General features: G+C 44.8%; 1 protein-coding gene across 1 annotated transcript in view; it reads right to left on the bottom strand.

Moving 5' to 3' along the window:
- The window catches only part of PPP2R2D (protein phosphatase 2 regulatory subunit Bdelta), a 32,521-nt gene extending 11,058 nt beyond the window's left edge, over nt 1-21,463 (bottom strand). The window contains exons 1-3 of the mRNA XM_088476872.1: nt 21,225-21,463; nt 21,019-21,093; nt 2,921-3,018 (exon numbers count right to left, since the gene is read on the bottom strand). Coding sequence (XP_088332998.1) covers nt 2,921-3,018; nt 21,019-21,093; nt 21,225-21,231 — 180 coding nt within the window. The 5' untranslated portion in view covers nt 21,232-21,463. The remainder of the gene's footprint in view (nt 1-2,920; nt 3,019-21,018; nt 21,094-21,224) is intronic.
- Between the last annotated feature and the right edge of the window lie 724 nt (nt 21,464-22,187).

Genomic DNA, 22,187 nt, shown 5'->3' with positions numbered 1-22,187 from the left:
CTTTTATGACACTGATATTTTTCCATGCCCAATTCCCTTTCTACGATTTATATGCGCCACTTTGATTACTTAGTGCATCCCTTTTATCTACGCTCACACTGCGCCATCAAAAAGTTGCCTCTTTACTTACCGCCTTCCTCTATATACAGCCTCAATAAACCACACTGCGCGACTTGCCTGGCATGAGTGAGCCACCAGGTCCCATGCTACTCTGCTAGCGTCGGGTGTCTGTTTTTTGCCGAAAACGTGTCTAAGTCGCAATGCGACTATGACATACCAGCAGGCTGTGCCGAATAATGTGATATGCGACACTTGTATATCTGTTTGCACCAGTCTGTATATGAAACACAAATGAACTTGGAATGAAAAAAGCTGCAGCCGCTACACTGTTTCAGAGCCTCCGTCGCACACAGATATAAAAGTGTTGCATATTATATTAAACAGCACAGCCTCCTGGTGCAAACTAGTCGCATTGTGACTTTGAGACGCATTTCCGTCAAAGATGCCAAGCGCTAACAGTCCCACGGGACCTGGCGCCACTGCAGCAAAGACGTGTAAGGACACATCTGTTCCAACGTCTCTCTACGCCATCATTTTCCTTCCCATCAATCTACTCTGACTGCGGGTTGCTTATCTCAAAAACGTGTAATCCTCTGTATTTTATCCTGCAATTTTAGCTATCAATATAATGGTTTTTAATGCACCTGAAAGTAGATCTTTTAAGTACAGCATTATTTGCACATTAGGTATCTACGCCCTTTCTTGATCCTGCTCACTAAGGACCCTGGCAAGCGAGGACTTGTCATGTCAGCCAAGAGACACAGCACTGAGGAGTAGGATCATCATGTTCATCTTACCTTTGACAAGTAAACTACTGCAACCCTGTACCACCAGAACATAACAGGCATCCTGCTCAGCTTATTCCTGACTCTCGGCAAGAAGTTTTGTAGCGCAGAATATTAACCACCATGCTTCCATAATCTAATAATTGTATATAAATTATACCAGCTACACACCTGGCCGACCGAGAGACCAATTTGGTAATACACACACTTCTCATCAGTCACTCTATATGTCTGGCCAGATATCACAACCGGGTGGGCATTTAATTTTAGGTGGTTCCTGCGTCCGGTGTGATTCACAGGCATATATCGTGTACACACAAGGCCAGGTGCACTGTACAATATATCGTTCGTCGTACAGTTGTGTACCCAACACAAGACACTAAAGGTACTACTTTTACTCTGCAGAGCCCCTCAAAAAAAGGAGCTTAGGGCCGGATTCAGACTTGTACGGAAACCCAATGGTTTACGTACAAGTACAATGTTTAATGTCATGCGCAGAATCTGTACTGCGTATGTGCCGATCACTGGCTGGTGAGGCGGAGGCAATCCCCAAGCTGCTGCATGATTGACTTGCTGCGGCCATTTGGAGGAGGCAGCAGAGAGCGTTCTTGGCGTGATGAGGCCAGTGGCTGCCTCCTCCGTCACAGCTTTACTGGCCCCGACATATTGAAAACACTTGCCACCCTGAGGGTTACTCAGATGGCCGATGTTTTCACAGATGATCCGATGGCTGTGACAATGGACGCAGCGGAGGATCCCAGAAGCATGCAGGAGTCGTCTATTTACACAAGAGCCCTTCCTGCCGCATTAGTATATTTTAGCATCGCAGCTGTATCCTTGCTATTAGCGTACAACTCTGAATCCCTCCCCTTAGCGCAGTAGCTGTGGAGCTTGTAACTTTCCACAACGAGAGCATCGACCACAGCACTTCCCGATCACATCAAACCAAAAGCAATCTAAGAATATATAACAAATCCATGAATCTGAGTAAAATACAAATTAGGTAATTAGTTCATAATAAACTGTAAATAATATGGACCGTACCAAATATTATTGCTGGAATGCACTTATAAGATATATATATGCTGCCAAGATAGAATAATATCACAGTACAGTTGCCAAACTATTAAAAAAATTACATGACCTATGCACTCATTTTCTAGGTTTGCAACATTTCCTGAATTCCATTTGGTTCAGTGCGGTCTACTGGCGAACACCACATTTCAAGTCACTTTTACAGATTCTCTATGGATAGAACTATGGTGCCCATATAGAACAGGCTGCAATTTGGGTGAGCAGGCACGATTCTGCCAAGATAGCCATTAGATTTAAAGCACCAATTAGTTTAAGTTAAATACAAGACCAGGTTGGTTTTGCCATTAAACTAAGTGCCGCTTTACATCAAATGACTATCTTGATGGAATTGCGCTGGCTCCGGCTTTTATATTTGGCCATGATCTCTGACAGGGCCACTCCAAAGACAGATTTATTTTGTATTGTATTAACTGTATCGAATCCTCTTGCCATAATACTTTATGTTCGGAAAAGTGTCCATGGCGGGTAGTGCTAGGCTTTCACCAAACAGCGCTCAGGCCAACCTTGGTCGCATTCATCATAGAATCGCTCTACTTGTTATTTAGTTCTCTGGCAGGTGATGTATGGCATGTACAATAATTTACACTCCATTACATTGTGGCCTAGTGGATATTGAAAGTCTCTAAAATCTTCAGATAATCCTCCTTTGGTTTGGCGCTTTTCAGTAACCTTTTTACAGATTTACTTTGGGTAATTCTTTGAACGTCACGATAAAGCTCTTGTTTTGAATAGCACCAAGTGTTGGACCTTAAAAATGTGTTTTATGGTTTTAAATAATTTCAAACCACCAATTGAACAGCTCTGCCCAATATAACCTATGTAGCCAACCAGTTACACTATAGCATATTTAGGTTTTACCTGGAAAGAATGGTTATTAATGTAACTGAACTCTGTACTGTAAGATACATGTATGCAATATAAAACATCATGCGTTATCAGTAACACTGTCAGTACAACATTTTTAGAAAGCAAAAACTAACCTCTTGTTCCCTTTGAAATATAACCACCCTTCCTCCTTTGTCTCCGGTAGCTAACAAGTCACCAGTAAAGTTGAACTCGACAGTTGAAATTATATCCGCTAGAAGGAGAGGAAAAAACAAAACATTGTATATTTTGTCATGGTTTAAAACAAAAAATGATATTCAGACGAATAAATAAAACAACTTTATGCTCTGCTGCTTATGTGGGTGTTATGGTCGCTAATGTAGCAATGTATATTATCCATGTCCTTGTCCTGCCCCTTTCAGACTGGCAGCACGACCCGGCTTATTGCCGGGTCGATAACATCACTTATATCTGGTGCCAAGCCGGCACTTGGAGAGGAGAACATCTCCAAAGTGCCAGCTCTTCCTATGTTGTGAACGGGACCCTGGTAGCATCGACTTGGATTACCCGTTCACACTACATCACTAGCCGGGTTGAACCAGTTTTCAACCCTGCTCGTTACCAGGGTTGAAATGCCGGCTCAACACGGCTTATGTCAACCTGGCCCTTTCACAGTGCAAAGTTGCTGCGCGTTCACGTGTAATAACCCGGGTATTTGCTGAAAGTGTGAAAGGGGTATTAAAGAGGACACTAACAATTCTTTACTATGGGTCAATCCATATTAAATTCCTATAAAAAAAAAAAAAAAAAAAAAATTTACATTTGGACAACCTCTTCCCTACATTTAACTTTTATGGCCTTGTATAATTTAGCATTCCCCACCTTCCTCTAACTATCTTAAGAAAGAACAGAAGATTATGCTGCCGCCGCCACAATGTTAGGAGCCCAAACTACACCTATGTAATAGAGAGTAATTGAATTGGTACAATTAGCTTCTTACACCACTGGTGAGGGAAGAGATTCAGATGAGAATTGCTAACAGGCTCAACTAAAGATGGGATTGTCCAAGAGTTTTAAACGTAGTGAACTTTATATGAGGTCGAAATGTTAATGGAGAGGGGGAAAACCTGGTTTAAATTTTCATGAATAGCCCACATTGTTCTAGAGCACAATGGGCCCGATTCAGTACGGATCGCAATTGTGATCACAGCTGCGTAATCGCAAGCAATGCTGCTGCGAAAATGTTCTAATGTCTGCCACCGCTCAGCCAGCATAGAGACGGACACTGCTGCTTTCTCACATACGTAATACCTCGCAGTCCTGCGTATACATCGGTAACATCTAAGCACATCGGCCTGTCACTGACAATTACAGCAGGTCTGACCAGTCGCAGAAATTGCAAGTATCGTCGCAAGCAGTGAGTACATAAGCTGCTTAGGCAATCGCAGTGGCTAATTTATGCACGCCCACGCAACGGCGTTCAAGTGGACAGGCACGCCTGCTATTCTGCAACCAATCCCCCGTCACCACCCCCAAATGCTCACAGTCCGTCACTCACTCTGCGATGGATTGTGGTCTGCGTGCATAATCGCAGTGCAATCGTCGCACACGCACAGTACACATCAATCGGCCGATCTGCGTACGCGGTTGCAATTGCGATCAGTGCTGAATCAGGCCTAATGTGGATACAGGACCTCATCACTAAATTGAATTTTACCCTTAGCGTTTGTTAATAGACTTCGTAGTAACGCACATTTGAGCTTATTAGGGATGGTCATGATTAGAAAATAAGGTTTCTGTACATAAAAGAAAACATAGCGGCAATTCAATTGTTGACTGGAAGCTATTCAATTGTTTTGGGCCGATTAGCCCAGAGGTTGCACTTATCGCGGTTTTCTGCTCGCACTCTCCTGAGGGAGCGAGCAAAAACCCGTGTAAAAGTAGGGTATTTAGAGATGGTCGAAAATGCCAGAAGTCCCCGATGTGACTAATCCTGTGCATAGGGAGCGAATATGAACCCGTCATGACCAGCACGTGGCTGGCTGCGCGAGCAATCTAACAGATCCTGGGCACTTTAGATAGGAGTGATAAACAATTGCCTAATGTGCAGGTTTAGCTTCCGAATCAAGTTTCACCGCTGTGCTATGCTCTCTCCTAGCTAGACAGTCTCCATTTGTCATAAATATTGAGCTTTACTAGAGCTCTCAGCAGGTGTCTGCCCATAGCAAATGTAAATCAAGGCTGAGATTGGCCTCACAAGCTACTGTTTAACATCACGATAAGACAAATACATCTAGGTTAAACTTAACGTGCGTACACTATGATTTTTATGAACGATAACGATATCATTCGACGATAATTCATTCATATCATTCACTTTTGTGCAGCGAACGGCCAATGATGCGCGTTCCCGTATGGCCTATAACGATATCTATGGTTGTCTGTACATGCAGGTCAACTTGCACAATTTGCATGTTAAGAGATGTGGCAGGATGACTTCACTGAACGATATCAGAGATATCTTCCAGTGTGTACACCCAATATAGTTTGTCCTGCACTACAGAAAAGTTCAAGGGAAATCGTTCAGTGATATCGTTGGTTGTGCAGATCGTACCCTGTGCACCTACCTTGAAAAAGGAACATCCCCCCCCAAAAAACCCACAAAAACAAACCACCCACAAAAGTTGGGCTTAGCAAAAGAATTAATAAAATCACAAGACGTGTGTATACAACTTAGGTTATCGGAGATAAAGGGAATATGAATTTGTAATGTCATCAATATAATTAGTATTTAATTTAAATACTACTAATTTGCTAGTTGTCACCGTCTTGCTGTGTGGTTGGTAAACGGCTCCACCTTGCAAGTGATTTTGTTAAGAATCATATTGCACAATATACTTCGCTTGAAAGCCAAGTAAGATCTACCTGTACAGTGTCTGCAATGGTATAGAGGAGGTAGGATTGGCAGCACTCATATATGGCAATAAGTGCTGGATGTGTACTACATACAAGTATTTTGACAACATTTATAGCAAAGATTTGTACATATCGAAAAAACATTTAGTAAATTGCATTACAATAACAATAGATAATTTGTAGAGTGTGTCTATATAGATACTAACTTACATAGTTAACTTCTTGCCTTTGGCAAAAACACCTAAAACATAAGTTTGATTCAGTGTTGACCAAAGCAGGAATAAGCATAAACAACTTTACTTCATCATTAACTTCCTTTTTCGTTTCTGTAAATTTCAAACTCACATTTAAAAAAATTAAATGAGCATATCACCACACAGTGGTATTAATCGGTGAAAGAATAGCTATATCTCATCCAACAAATGTTACCGTCCCGATGGTGCCAGGTAAGAGGTCAAAAAGTCCCGGAAACTTGTTTCCTCCACACGGTAGCAGATTAGGATGATTCCAGCTAATTCACCACAAGGTACACATTAATTGTATCACCGCAGCTTAAAGCTTTTCGGACCTATAGTCCTTCATCGGAAGCCTGGTGACACAATGAACATATATATACTGGTTCTAATTAGATGATCCTCCCATCTGTGTTGGCGCCATTCGCGGCACATGCCGCGAGCGGAAATGACATCAACGGCGGTTCCTGAGTGCGTACTTCCGGGTGCGGCGGCCTCCGATGATGTCACTTCCGGCGGCCTCCGTTGATGTCATCCTAATCTGCTACCTTGTGGAGGAAACAAGTTTCCGGGACTTTTTGACCTCTTACCTGGCACAATCGGGACGGTAACATTTGTTGGATGAGATATAGCTATTCTTTCACCGATTAATACCACTGTGTGGTGATATGCTCATTTAATTTCTTTAAATGTGAGTTTGAAATCCTAATAAAATTTGTGTATTTCTTTATGTGACAATATCACACTATGTATTTTTGTTTATTTTGAGTGACTGAAGATTATACCCTTGGACAAGTGGATTCCATCCCTACATATGCTTGAGACAGTATAATTGTATATGGAAAAGACTATCCTATTAAAGGAACGGAAAATAACTGGAAAATTATTGATGTAAGGATTTTTTGTGTTTTACCTTATTTATATGGTGAAGCGCCATATTTTGAGGGGATATTTGTATTATTAGTTTCTGACCATTAAGATTTGTGAAGAGTCTTTGTTTTCCCCTCATTGGCTGCATCATCTGGTGTGCGCAGTCGATATCTTTTCTTTGTTATGTTTCTGTAAATTTGCTGTGGTTTTCAAAATGTGTAATTCAGCATACTACTAACTGGCAGATGTTATAGCGCGCCGTATCACTACATGGGTACCAAAATACTAACTGCATATAGGTTTGCATCATTTTGTTCGTAGCCCTAAGTTATACACATCTTGCTAGTACAGGTTGAGTCTCCCATATCCAAATATTTCAAAATACGGAATATTTTTAGCATGACTGAGAAAGTGACACCTTTGCTTTCTGATGGTTCAATGTACACAAACTTTTTTTAAAGCTCAAAATTATTAAAATACAGTATAAAATTACCTTCAGGCTGTGTGTATAAGGTGTATATGAAACAAATGAATTTCATGTACACAAACTTTTTTTGATGAACACAATTAAAAATATTATATAAAATAACCTGCAGGCTGTGTGTATAAGGTGTATATAGAACATAAATGTTTTCTGTGTTTAGATTTCGGTCCTATTCCCAAGATATTTCATTATAGTATGCAAATATTCTAAAATACAGAATATTCCGATATCCAAAGTACCCCTGGTCCCAAGCATTTTGGATATGAGAGACTCAACCTGTAGTAGAACTTACATCTTAGAACAAGAGTACTTATTGAGTTACAGGCCAATACCACTTTCACTCAGGAAGGCCTCAATAACCCGGCTTTTACCCAGGATTTGATGCACAGGTTTTTTTGCCGGTCCCAGCCTGTACCCCCCTTCACACAGAAAAACAAAATTCCCAGGTCAAGCATTTGGACCCATTAATTTGCAGGTTAATCCGGGTATTTCTTCTGTGTGAAAGTGTCAAACCGGGTTGCAATTGCCGAGACTTCAGCTCTCTGGTAAAAACAAGGGTCGAAGTCCTGGGAATTTTGACCCTTTCACACAGAAAAAGGACCCGTGTTAATCTGCAAATTACCGGGTCCAGATGCTTGCCCCGGAATTTGCTTTTCTGTGTGAAAGGGGTGTAAGAGTAACTCTGCAGAATTAGTACCTATTGCTTGAGACCCTACTTACCTTATGTGTATTTACTTTCTTAAGGAGGGGGGGGTTATTTCTTTGGCGTTTGCTAACAGACTTCGTATTATAATAATAATTTTATTTATATAGCGCTTTTCTCCTAAAGGACTCAAAGTGCTTTATTAATGCATAGTTGAGTATATTGAGGGTGTGCACGTAGGTTTTGAAAATAAAAGACTCATGTTCATAACGGCAAGCATATTTGACATATTCTGCTCTCTTATTTGAACTTTATGGCCTGTACCAGATCATTTTAGTCAAGGTCTAAAGATTGTGTAATGTGTCTTTTGAGCGTTGTGATAGGAGAGACAAGGATATACTCCACCACACTTCAATAATACTAAATAAAACATTTTACCAAGACAAATGATCGTCTTTTAGCCCAAGATAGAGTTTAGCGGTTTTTCAGTACAGGACAGTGCTTATCAAACGCAGTTCTCACGGAACCATAACAGAGCATGTTTTAATGGTTTAGGATTAATTAGTACCACCTGTAGATCTATTGTATGAGTCTCAATTAGCACCTATGCTCCAGCAAGATGATCTGGAAAACATGCACTGTGAGGGTTCCATGAGGACTGGGTTAGAGAAACGCTGGTATAGACATCTACAAAAGGTTTGCTAACAGGACTCAGACATTCATAGTCCAAGCGCTTGGGACACTTTTGGGGAATCCAATTGTTTTTATGGTGCAGCTCAGCAATGGGCACCCAACAGAACAATTCAATTGTTGTGGCGATCGGAAGAGAGTGCCTTAGGCGTACATCCCTGCTCGTAGCCACCTGAGAGGGTGAGCAGCAATGTGCGAAAAGTCAGTGGTTTGGGTGCCCTAACCAGGAGTTTAGACGGGCTTAGCCACGTTACTAAAAATGGTGCTTTTGGGCACATGAGAGAAACTCCACGGGAGCCCAAAACAATTGAATATAGCTCCCTGCTCTCCTGTTACTTTATTCTATATAGGTCCCTTCTTTGAAGACATGAACCTACAAAACGTAGGTGAATAAAACACAATTTGCTTTCTATGTCTGTTCTTCAGTGCGTTACTCAAATGGCCTCCAGATAAGAAAAATAAATAAATCAGATGGCGATCATTGTTAGGATATATTTACTTTCTACAGAAGATTGAGAACATCTGTTTAAGCATACATTGATATAATCTGAACGCTCTTCACTCAGTTTAAGAGGGAATAATATTTGCCACTGATCCGTGTCCCTTATTGGGTCTTGTTCTTACAGGTAGGTGGTGCTCAGGGAGAGAGAGACAGGCACTGTTAGTGCAGCTTTGAGCCTCTATGATGCTGTGACAGGGTAGTGATCGCTGTATGGAGAGGTACCATCTGTACAGGACAAAGCCTCCTGACTGCAGTGACATCTCTGCATCCCATGTCCAATCCTAAGAAATAATTCAGTGTTATAAAAAGTAAACTGGGCCAGCAGCACACTAATTCTAGATGCCTGGATATTTTTCAACTATTTACCAGATTCAATTAGAGGCGAAAAGCGCCATGTTTGCGCCTCTTTTGTGGCGAAGTTATCGCATACTTTCACAATGCGCACTCCCGCTTTCTGCCCTAATCAATTGCAGAAAAGGTGAAAATGCGAATGGCGAAACTAGCGACTGCTTTGTTCGGGAAATCAGTCTGTGCCCCAGAATGCGTAAGTGACCCTTGTAATCAATATAGAAGTGTATTAACAGCTGTAATAAAAGTATTTTGGGCTCCTAAATTGAGTCAAATGGCTGTTATATGTACTTCTGCATTATGGTGCAAAAATGATATAAAGCAATTTCATTGGTGAAAAATAATTGCTGTAGTTAAATTGGGCATACATCAAATGGGTCCTAGTTTATTTTGGAGTTAATAAAGTACATTTTAAAAAAACAGCTGCTGCAGCCCCCCAGCAATCCTAAAAACACCAGTCCCATCCATACAGCCCTCCAAAATACCTGTCCCAGTAGTTTAATAGACACATTCTCACCCCAAAAATGCCATGGCTTTTAGTGGTGCATTTAATTTTTTTGCTTTAAATAGTCATTGGGGGTTGGGGGGGGGGGGGGGGGGGGTTGTCCAAAGGGTTTTGAACCAAGTCCCCACATTTTTAGCCCAGCAAAGATTTTGCACTTTTTTTCACCTGCTTTTGGGTGGAGATTTTTCACCTATTTTAAGTTTAGGTGAAGTCAGCCTTAATATAGTAATCCTAAAAGAAGTCGTTTTTAAATAGCATTTATTGTAATAAAAATGCAAAGACAGAAACAAAAAATAAAAAACGTCATCAAGGAGAGACCACCAGAGCCTTCTTTGCGAGAACCATATTCCTAACAAAACAAAAGGATGGATACCAAACAAGTGTACAGATGGGTCCTCATACATCTAGCCTCCTTGCACGTTAAACAGCCCTTCTAGTCGCATCATGCCGTGGCGGGACTTGGTAGCGCTGAGCGTCTTTTCATGAGCAAGTGCGGGTGTATCTGCATGCAAAATGCTACGTTACAGTGTCAGCGGCTGTAACACTAATGTAGTGCTTAGCATGCAGATACACCCGCAGTCACACACAGAACATAGGCATGCTGCATATCATTTTAATCAAAAGCTCCCTGTGCTATCTATTCGCATCACTGTGCAAATAAGATGCATTTGAAGGTAAAAAGTCACACGGTGCTCCCACGTTATGTGTAGCACAAGGATGATAGATGTATGTGGACACATCTGTATATTGTGGACAGCGATTCCCTAAGCCATTCTCTTTAGAGCTCACATATACCATCATCATATTTTGAACTGAATGGAAAACCTTATTGTCAATTATACAAGGTGGGATAAGGACTCTGAGGGAGGTATTCAATTGTTTTCACGGTCCAGATCTCTCGTCTAAAGTGACGGGAGATTGTGTGCGCTATTCAATTGGAACTGCTTTTCCCGCTGATCGCACCCAAAGTGGTCGGGTTTAGCCGCGTAAATCGGCTACCCCTGACCAAAGTGCTGGGTGCGTTCGCGAAAAACCAAACAGGTCACTTTTCTCCCATTTCAGCTCGAACACCCCTGGGGCTGCGAGCTCAAATGGAGCGCTGGCAGCTGAATTGCTTCGTCAGGTGCAAAGGGGGCTGGAAGCAATTGAATTCCGCCCTGAGAGGGGTCACCAGCAGTGCCATTAATACTTCCAAGTGGGAGAAACATGGACAAGTTCATGTCATCTGTACATGCTGTCATATGAGGCAGCCAGTCATAGGTGACCACAGCTTGCATTAAAAAAACAAAAAAGTATTTCTACTTTGAAACAACCTCTTCTAAATTGGGGAAAAAAATAAAAAAAAAAACTTAAAATGAAGGGTGTCCCATCTGACAGGAATATTGTTCCTTCTAGGGTGGCCAGGGCAGCTATAAGTTAAGGTCACAATACTGCGTGTACAAAAAGGGGGCGTGGTTACGAGTAAAGAGGGCATGTCTTGAGACTTACCCCCTTTTCATCACAGCAGCGGCAGGCCAAGCACTCATGGAGATGCTGGGCTGCCCCCCCAAGCTCTCCTGCTGTGTGAATAGATGCCGTGCAGCATATATTCACTCGCCATGGAAGACATGCAGCTGGGATGAGCCGACAGCCGGAGCGCACTAAGACAGCTCAGCAGGCTGACAACGTGGCAATCCCAGCAGTGCACCTAAAAAGGGGCAGGGCGCTTTTTGACTTTAAAAAAAAAAAAAAAGAGGCCGGGTGCAACACCCTGCAAAAGAGGCCTAGTGGGAACGCTCACGAAGCTCCTGTAATCTGAACCTGGGTGCCAACTAGTCCATTACACAATCTGTACAACAGAGCTCTATTGCAAGTTATGGACAGACTAAAGGCCCCCATACATCAGCAATCATTTGGGGCAATGTATTGTTTTGCAAATTGTGTAAAAATATCTGCAATGTATGGGGTTTACCGACTGCAGATTCAAACCAAAAAGTGATCAGAATCTGTTCCCGCTATGCTCTTAAGTGGCGCGGCGCAGCCTGACCGACTTTAAAAGGCACCCTGCTGAAACAGCCGACTGGGTGCAGTACTCACCCGTGGGCCAATGTTGTTGTTGTGAAACAATCACTGTAGAGCAAGTCTGTTTCCGCTGCAGGGAGAGCTTTAGGGCTACCTAGCATCTCCGCGAGTGCTGGGTAAGCCCCTTACAGTGATAGAAAGAGGGAGAGTCTTGAGACGCCCCCTTTTCAAATGACCACGCCCCCTTTTCAGAGAAGCATGCTGAAGACGCACGCGATAGTGCCCTTTTTACCCACAGGCATCCTGTATATAGAGCATTTACTTTGCTGAAAAACACCTATTGCTTTATCCTTTTTTCAATGTTACTTTTTTTTTTTTTTATGCAAAAAATGAGCAATTTGATAATCTTTATTTTAAGGTACAAATGTCAGGACATAGGCCCTGATTCAGAGCCGCTCGCTCTGAATCAGGGCCCTCCTCCATTAAAATGGAGCGTCCTCCTGGACGCTCGTATAGCTGTGGGTGACCACCCACAGCATATACGAGCGTCCAAAAAGATGGTCGCAATGGTCTTGACCATCGCGACCATCGGAATTGCGACGGAAACCCTGCGGTAGGGTTTCCCAGCCACAAGCCCTGCAGTGATTTTGGCTCTATCAGAGCCAAAATCACTCCCACTGACATCACTAGTGATGTCAGTGGGGCCGGCTTCAGACGGTAGGCGTTCCCATGGGAACGCCTCCGTCGGGCTGCCACGCCCCCGACACGCCCACCAAAGGGGGCGTGCTCTCAGTCACCATCGACAGCACGCCCCCTTTGGTGCAAGACCCGGAGCGACAGCTTGGCTGTCGCATTCCGGGTCTCGCGCATGCGCACGACGGAGCTCCCTCCGTCGTGCGAATGCGCAGTGGGGACCATCGACCCACTTGCGGGCGTACTGCCGCTTGCGAGTGGGTCTGAATGACCCCCATAGTGCAGTACCTCTAGTACACCCTTCTAATAAATAATCATGGACTTCGAGAGTTTTAAAAAGCATCATTTGGCCAATAAAAACAAGGCCCAATATTGGGTTCAATGATGTGGGACAGGTATGTGGAAGTGCTTAGCATTCCCGCCAGGCTGTTTCAGCGGGGCACCGCGCCCTGCCCTATTTCTGAAGGGCAGAAAGCACCCTGCCCTCCAGCGTGGTCCCCTGCTGAAACATCCACAGTGTCCCGCAGGCGGAGAAAATGGCAGAGCAGCAGTCACCATCGGTGAATGGACACCGGACGCATGTGCCCAGCATCCATTCAGTGACCGCGGCGCTTGTTGGCTGCCTGGCATGTCCTTAATTGCCGGACATGCCCCCAAGAGTGGCGAAAAAGGGATGAGTCATAAAAGACACGCCCCCTTTTCATTTGGCCATTTGAGCTAGAAGTGATCTAGGTCTGGTGCCCTGCCTGCCACCGGACCTAGGGCCTGATTCAGAGCCACTCGCTAGTGCACAGCGCTTGCAAGCTGCTCGATGCTTCCCCCTGAAGGTCAGTCGCTGCAGGGCTCGCTACAAAACGGGGCAGCTGTCGATGGTGAGTGACAGCTCGCCCCGTTTTGTAGGCGGGGAGAGTGGGGGTGGCTGCACAAACGCAGGCGTTCCCTTAGGAACGCCTGGCGTTTGTGGGAGGCCCTACTGACATCATTACTGATGTCAGTAGTGGACTTCCTGCTCTATTAGAGCAGGAAGTCCACTCGGCCTTGTGGTAGCCGAGACCCTACCACAGGGTCTCATCGGCTTCCTGCCCGCTCGCACAAGCTGTGGGAGGTCTCCCACAGCTTAGCGAGCGGCCAGAGAGGAAAAAAAAAAGAAAAACAGGCCCATCAGACCCTGCGAGCTGCCTCCGGCAGCAAGAACCAGGGCCCTAGAATTAGCACTAGGTGCTATATAGATGGGATAGGGGCTTTTGTACTGGCAGATGGCAACTAAAAGCATTTGTTCCGACTTTTTACAAACCTGGATAAAAACACTGCAAAATCAAGCATTGTCCTGTACTCCAAAATACACAACTTTTAATTTGATGTAAAAACACATGCCTACGATCATTTTTCAACCATTATTAAAAATTGCAAAAAAAAAAAAAAAGTGATTTGACACCATTTAAGTCATTTCATTATGGCCACTAACAGCTTTCTATATGGTTCCGGTATCTCAGTTGTCACTTTTTTAAGGGCCAGGACAGTGTCCCACTTTTTCATGCTCTTCTCCCAGTTCACTCTTTGTCCAAAATTTGCGCAACATCTCTGCGAGTAGCACAAATTGGCATTTCTAATTGTATTGCGTGTTTCTCAGGTGCGCACATTAGTGTGAAGTGTGCGAGTTCTCATGAAACAAACTCGCACCTAACCGAACTGAACCCCAGTAAGTGCCATCAGTCCTTGCAGCATGTCCAAAAAACACACTCCATCAATTACTGAACTGGTAACACACGGTACGATCTGCACAAACAACGATATCCATTTAACTTTCTGTAGTGCAGGACAAACAATATTGGGTGTACACACTGAAAGATATCTGTTGTGATGAAATCGTCCAAGTTGGCCTGCATGTACTGTCGACCATAGATATCGCTATCGCCCATGCAGGAACGCGCATCGTTGGTCATTCACCACATAAAAATTAACGATATGAACGATTTATCGTTTAACGATATCGTTAATATATATCATACCGTGTGTACGCTGTAGTTAAATATGTGCATGTAACCTCTACTCAATTAGACAAGTACCTACACAAATTATATATATATCTCAAGTGTCAGCCAGTGAGAATCAATGATAACCATGTGGCAAATACAGTGTTTCATACTATTAAAAAAAATTAATGGTAGGTATGTTTAGAAAACTGAAACAAAGAAATGTGTTTAACACACATTTACACAAGATATTGCACACAACATACTTTTATTTTGATTTACAGTGAAAATGTCTGTTACATTATATTAGGCATGACCGGAAAACACACCCTCTAAATAGATATTTGAACATTTTCATTTTAGTTGTCTTAATGATTACCGGAGATGCTTCAATTGTTGGTGTGTATTGTAGCTCTCATCTAAGGAGCCCGGGAGCATTCAATTGTTTTGTCCGACCAATTGAATCACACCTTTAATCCCCACGACAGCCCCTTTCATGCACTGGATCAGACGCATTACGCAGCTTTTCCCGTGCTAAGCACCGGGCGCACTGCGCTCACAGCATGCCCAGCACTCACGCCCAGCACTCCGAAGCCCTGCTTTATTCGGATTTCTGTTCGCACATCAGGAAGGTGCGAGCAGAAATCTGCGATAAGTGCAGCCTCGTGGCTTGTCGCACAAAACCATTCAATAGGGGCTCTTTAGACGGGAGATACAATACACAGAATTAAAATCGCCCCTATTGAAGATGATAGAGAAATCTTTCAACAAGCATCTCTCAGACAGTAGTATCGCTCAACGTTGTAAGCGGAACTCTACAAAATAAACATGGTAGTAAGGGGCCTGATTCACCACGGATCACTATTGCAGCTACGATTTCTCACGGAGGTCTGCTGCATAAAATCTGCTAATGACTGCAATTGCAAACTGGCCCACAGCCAGGATAGACGCCCACTACCGCTATCTCACATCCGTAATACCTTACAGTCCTGCATATACATCGATAACATCGGCCCCTCAGGCAGTCAACAGTTCTGACCTTACTCAGAAATTGCTAACCTCATCGCACGCAGTGAGTACACAAGCTGCGTATACCGTCGCAGTGATTAAATTATTCACGCCCATGCAACAGCGTTCAAAAGGTCAGGCACGCCTGCGTTTCTCCAACCACTCCCTCGTCACCACCCACAAACGCTGACGTCCCGTCCCTCGGTCTGCGATGGCTTTGTAACTACGTAGGTGATCGCAGTGCTATCGCAATGCTAAATCTCGCACACGCACTGTGGTACATACGCAGTACGCACCATCGGACGATCTGCGTACGCTGTTGCGATCCGTAATGAATCAGGCCTGTTTAGCTTCACTCAGTGAAACAGATTATAAAGGAACAGGAGCTTAGTTGGATGGTTACATCAGCTACTTTGCCATTGACACCAAGAGTTCTATGGAGCCAGAAATCGGCAATCTTGAAGAGGAGTAACTTTGATTTACCTTGCTTCTCAGAGATACAAATAACAATAGTGGGAATGTCACCATCGTAACGCACTGTTGAAGAACTAGATGAACATTATTAATATTTTTCAGGCTGAAGAATTTGGACGCAGATCTGAAAATTTTATATCCATGAATACCAATAAAAAATTGCCTTGTTCACTTATACCAACTTATAATAGTGAAAAAAGATGGCAAGGAGTGAAGAGGCTCCGGAAAATGACCGCTCTGCATTACTCACTGAACTCTATCCTCCCAACCATTTTATATCATCATCATCATCTATATGGCGCCACAAGTGTTCCGCAGCGCCTTACAAAGTACATAAACAAATAGTTAACCTGTGACTGTATCTGCTAGTGGTGCGTATCCACTGGCAGATAGAAGGACGACAGTACGATTACAACATTGTAATCGTACAGTCATTCCTCATAATGTGCAGTGCCTACACTGAATGATATGTTGTTCAGTGCAGGCACCCTCCCTCATCCCTGAACATGCTCAATCTGTCGTGATCGGCAGACTGACCGGCATGTTCAGGTGATGATTGAAGTCGAAAACGACCAGTGGGAGCACGCAATGCTGGACATTTGACATTTTTGTGCCAGATTTGTGAACGTCTAATGAGCACTTGAACGATAATGATGTCGTTATCGTTCAATCGTTAATTTTAATCGCCTAGTGAATACGCGGATTTACAGTACAATACAGGATGAGGACAAGGATAATATACATTACTACATTAGCGACCATAACACCCACATAAGCAACAGAGGAAAGCAATCAAATGTTTAGGTGCTCTAGTGGGGAGTAATAAGTAGAAGAAAGAAAATTGTGGTACAATGGGCTCGATTCAATTAAACGCGAAGTTAATAGTGCCGGAGATGAGCTCACGACGCTATTCAATTCAGCGCGCTGTTCGGTCAGGGAATGCCCATTCTCGCGCCTTAAATAGGGTGTTTAGTCGCGAGAACGGGCATTCTTCGACTAAACTTCCCAGCGCGATGCTGTTTTCCCGGCGCTAAGGGCAGAAAACAGCATCGCACATGGACCTGTGTCGGATTTCTGCTCGCATCCCAGGAAGGATGAGAGAAGAAATTCTTAGTCGGGCTTAGCAGCGTGATGAATTGAATAGCTCCAGTAGCAGATTCCCGGCGCTAGTAACTTCGCGTTTAATAGAATGGAGCCCTATGACATGGTTCAGCATGTTCAACATTTAGGTTGAAATTATGTACCTGTTAACTAATAAGCTCTGCATTTACATATGCATGGTCATTTTCCAGTTATATAACATTTGAAAAGAAATTGCCTGGATCAATCAAGAAACTTAATGTGGTATATGCTGCACTAAACCTTGAGCTTCCTCCAAATCTAATAAAATAGATTTGACACTAGCATAAGTGGGCATGTCTGGTGTTGCTATAACAGACAATTAAACCCACACATGCACAAAAAAAGCACCCAGTTTTGCAAATACAAGCCATGCAGGTTTCCCAGCATGCACAAACTACCACTTATTTCCCACGTGACATCACTGCCTCATATCAAACAACTACACACCCCATGGTTTCATACTGGAAGTTGTGAATGGACTACAAAGACAAGAGTCATCACTCCATCCATTAACAGTATACAATAGGATTAAGTATGGACACACAGGAAATAAACGAGCTGAGTGGTCACAGTCAGCATATGCTGATAGGACTCAATTTATTTTTTCAGTATATTAGAGAAATTTACAAGGAGATGGTATGTGCACTGTCCAGCCTCCTAGCAATCTAACTAGAAACATAATTAGACCTTCCACCTGCAATACGCCAACTAAACTGGTGGAATCACCAGTAAAACCATAAACCACTATTAAATGTGTGGCACTCCAGCTGCTATGTTAATACATATCCAAGTATGTCATGCCAGTTTTGCTGTTAGGGCAGGCTAAAACTGTGGCAGGGCATGCTGGAATGTGTAGTTCCACACAGAGCCTACTGCTGACAGATTTGTCCTCGTATATCTTTGCTTCAGTCGTGCCAAACAGAGCCCCTCTCGACACGCCATGTGCCGTGCAACTCTGCTAGCGCCAGTTGTCTTTTTGGAGTCTTTTTTTGCCGAAAATGTGTCTACCTCTAAATGCAATGAGACTAGGACGCAGCAGGAGACTATGCGGATTAATTTGACACACAACACTTGTATATCTGTGTGCAACTGAGACTCTAAGGGCACGATTCAATTAAACGCAAAGTGAATAGCGCCGGGAATGAGCTCAAAGCTATTCAATCCATCTCGATGTTAGGTTGGGGGAAAGCTCGTTCTTGCGCCTTAAATAGGGTGTTTAGGCTAGGGTGTTTAGGAGCGAGACCGGGCATTCTCCAACTAAACTTCCCAATGCGATGGTTTTCCAGGTGCTAAGGGTAGAAAACAGCATCGCGCCTGGACTTTTCTCAGATTTCTGCTCGCATGCCCGGAGGGATGCAAGATGAAATCCTTAGTTGGGCTTAGCAGCGTGATGGATTGTTTAGCTCCAGGACCTCATTCCCGGCGCTATTCACTTCACGTTGAATAGAATCGTGCCCTAAATCAGCAGTTTTTTTTCCCTCAAGTTTCATATACAGACTCAGTCACACACAGATATAGAATATACATATCTAATTAATCAATGCAGTCTCCTGTTGCATCCTAGTCGCATCATGACACTCAATTCAGCACAAAAAGACGCCAGACACTTGCACAGGAACTGGCAGCTCACTCACACCAGGCATATCGCGCAGCTGGGAATATTGAGGATAGGTGTAGTACACATCTGTAGACCATGCACTGATTATGTGCCTCATGGACCACTTTTGTGTAGTGATGCTGGATAAGAACTGGCCTGGAGGGATGCTGTAGTACAGCACTCTAGTTGCTGCAGAACTACAAACCCCAGCATGCTTTGCCACAGTTTTGCTGTTAGGGTGTACTGGGATGCGTAGTTCCACATGTTGCCTACCACTGCCATAACATAGACCATGATCTGATGATGCTGCTCAAGGACCTCTGCTCTGTTGAGATGACACTGGATAAGGATTGGCCTGGAGGACTTCTGTAGGTGGGTTCAACTGGCCTAGAGTAGGGATAGTCAACGTGCAGCACACCAGCTGCCATAGAATAACAAATCCCAGCATGACCAGCCAACATTTTGCCAAGTCATGTGAGCGACCACCATACTTTTTGTTTGCAGTTCTGAGAGGCATGAAGGGAGCCAGCATTGGGAGAATGTGCGGGTCCGTATAGTGCCATTTGGAGGTTTTTGGGGTACCTCCTAGGCGAGTCAGCTCTCGGCTTATACATGTGCTGTTATTATGCAGTACATTAATTTGTAATTATATGACCCAGAGTGGGTGCTACTATTAGGTAGCAACAATTATTTTGGGGTGAGCGTTTGGGCGTGGTGCCCCCGGAGTTGCTCTGGCTCGGCCTTTTTCAGGACATCACCACTTGATTCACATAGAAATGTGATGAAAAAGTATCTGTTTATTTATTATTTATGGAATTGTAATTCCCTCTCATTATATTAACACTTATTGATTATCTTTACACAATTATACTTTACACTTCACCATCACTTTTTTTTCCCGTGATGACCTGGGGATGGTCCCTGGCTGGATTTTTTTGGGGTACCCTGCGCCTCGGACGTGAACCCCTTAATGTTAGGGACGGCGGTATAGTGGAGCCTTGACGCTGGCCCGGCGATTATTCATATATTTGCAAATGTATGTAACTAATACCTCTGAATTTCTATTATCATGTAGGATTCAAGTATTTTTGTTGATATTGCTGCAGTGTGCTGGAGGGAATATCCCTTTTTTTTTTTCTACGCTTCAGTGTAAACCCCGCCCTTTACAAGCACCTGTGCTATGTCATTAAGCTGATGTGAGCCACCACCATACTTTTTGTTTGGGATTTATAGTACCACAGCAGCTGGAGTGGCGTGAACCAGGCACCCTCTACCCTCACACCTCTCTGGACATTGGAAAATCAGAGCTTAGGGCCTGATTCAGCAAGGAACGTAGTTGCTAATAAGCACGCAATCGGCCGATTGCTGCGTACTGCGTATGCATCACAGTGCGCGAACTGGCCATTGCGATCACAGCAGCTACGCAGACCCACGACAGGGTGTTTGACAGAAAGTGCCTTTTGTGGGCGGTAACAGGGGGTGGTCGGCCGAACGCAAGCATGCCAGTGCTTTTAAACGCTGCTGCAGGGGCGTGCATAAATTATCTACCGCGATGCCAGAGGTCTCATAGCGTGCGCTGAAGTTAGCAGTTTCTGTGAAAGGTCAGAGCTTGTGCAATTGTGCGTCAGGCTGCGATGGTACTCGATTGCACCGATGGCTTCGCAGTCTTGCTAAACATTACAGATGTGTGTAAGGTAAAGTGGGCGCCCTTGTATAGTGCAGCGGCGGCATATCGATCGCAATGGACTAGCATACTGTATGCGTAATCGCTATTACATTCCCAGTTGTGTTCCTTGTTGAATCAGACCCTTAGTCATTGGCAGCATCACCCGGTCCAACTCCTCCCCACAGCGGGCACAGAGCAATACACATCATAGCCCCCAGGAGTGCCTGCAGCAGCTCACCCAGTGGGTGCCAGGCCCATACCCCCATCCCCATTACAACATGGGGGGAAAGTTGGAAAATCAGAGCTTAGTCACTGTCAGCAGAAAGGCAGCAGCATCACCCGGTCCTCCTCCTCCCCACAGCGGGCGCAGAGCAATACACGTCACGGCCCCCAGGAGTGCCTGCAGCTGCAAAGGCTCACCCAGTGGGTGCCAGGCCCATACCCCCATTACAACAAGGGGAAAAGTTAGAAAATCAGAGTGCCCCGTTCGTATCCATCTAACGCCCCACAGAGATGCGCTATACCAACCTTCTGCCACATCCTCGTCTATGGCACCTTTCACCTGGGAGAAGCACCACTGGAAGTCGTTCCCTCCGCCCGCTCCTGCAAGACAAGAGACACAGCCGGTGAGACGGAGCCCTGGGCCGGCCAGTTCCCCCCCCACACGCCACCCCCAGGCCCCGTGCAGCCGAGCAGGCCGCAGCCTCCTCCCTCCCTCCTCCTGTGCTATGTACCTGCCATGGCTGCTGCCCTCTAGGACCAGGCCTCCCTCTCCGGGCGTCGCTGAGGAGGAGGACGGGGAGGGTTCGCCCTTCACACGCACTCAGTGCCCTCCCCCCCTGGTGTGGAGCTCGGCTGGCGGCTGCTGCTGCCGGTGAGGAGGGAAGGCAGGAAGGAGGGGCCGGGCGCTGCCGTGTTCAGGAGCCGCTCTCGGCTGCTCCGGGATGGGGCTACAAAATGGCGCACATCGCTCGTCGGCATGATTCGGTGACGTCATTTAACCCCCCGGCCGCCGGGCGCGGCACAGTCATGTCACACGGCGGCGGCAGCTTGCCCTCCCCTGGGCGGCACCGAGGGGGTTACACACGCCGGGCTCTGTGAGCAGGGAAGTCAGTGACTGACTGGGGGATATGTTCTGTCAGCGGCCGCTGCTCCTAACCCAGATGCCGGGACATTTCCACTAGTCATTGGCAGTCATGTGTAGGTTCTGTCATGACTACTGTAATACAGACCCATAGGAGAAACAAGCCTCACATACATTCATACATTGAAAAATCGGGACAAACAACACGCCCCGCCTCCAAAGCGCTGACTTTATTGAAACCTCCTCCCACTTTTGTTTCAGCCCCGCCCCTTTTCAAGACCATGATTTCGGGACTGTCCCACATAAATTTATAGCTCTCCAGTGGTGTCAGCTAGCCTGGGGATGGACATAGAGCATCGACGGTTTGCATCCGATGGCAAGGGTTTCGGTAGTCGATGGTGGAAGTTACCATACTTTGCCTGGGCTTCGCCTCCTTCTATCCGCGCGTTTCGCTGTATTAACCGTCGATGGTTTAGGCCCGATGGTCTGACATCATTGACCATTGATGGTTTCATTGTCGATATCCATCCCAAAGCTAGCCTGCCACCGCAGCTGGAGGGCCACATGTTTCGTAGGCTACCTCTGGTATATTATAAAGATGTGTCCTCTTACA

This window comes from Taudactylus pleione, unplaced genomic scaffold (genome assembly GCF_031769625.1).
Source record: "Taudactylus pleione unplaced genomic scaffold, aTauple2 ptg000198l, whole genome shotgun sequence".
NCBI classification, from domain to species: domain Eukaryota; kingdom Metazoa; phylum Chordata; class Amphibia; order Anura; family Myobatrachidae; genus Taudactylus; species Taudactylus pleione.
This window is presented reverse-complemented; position numbering and strand designations above follow the sequence as displayed.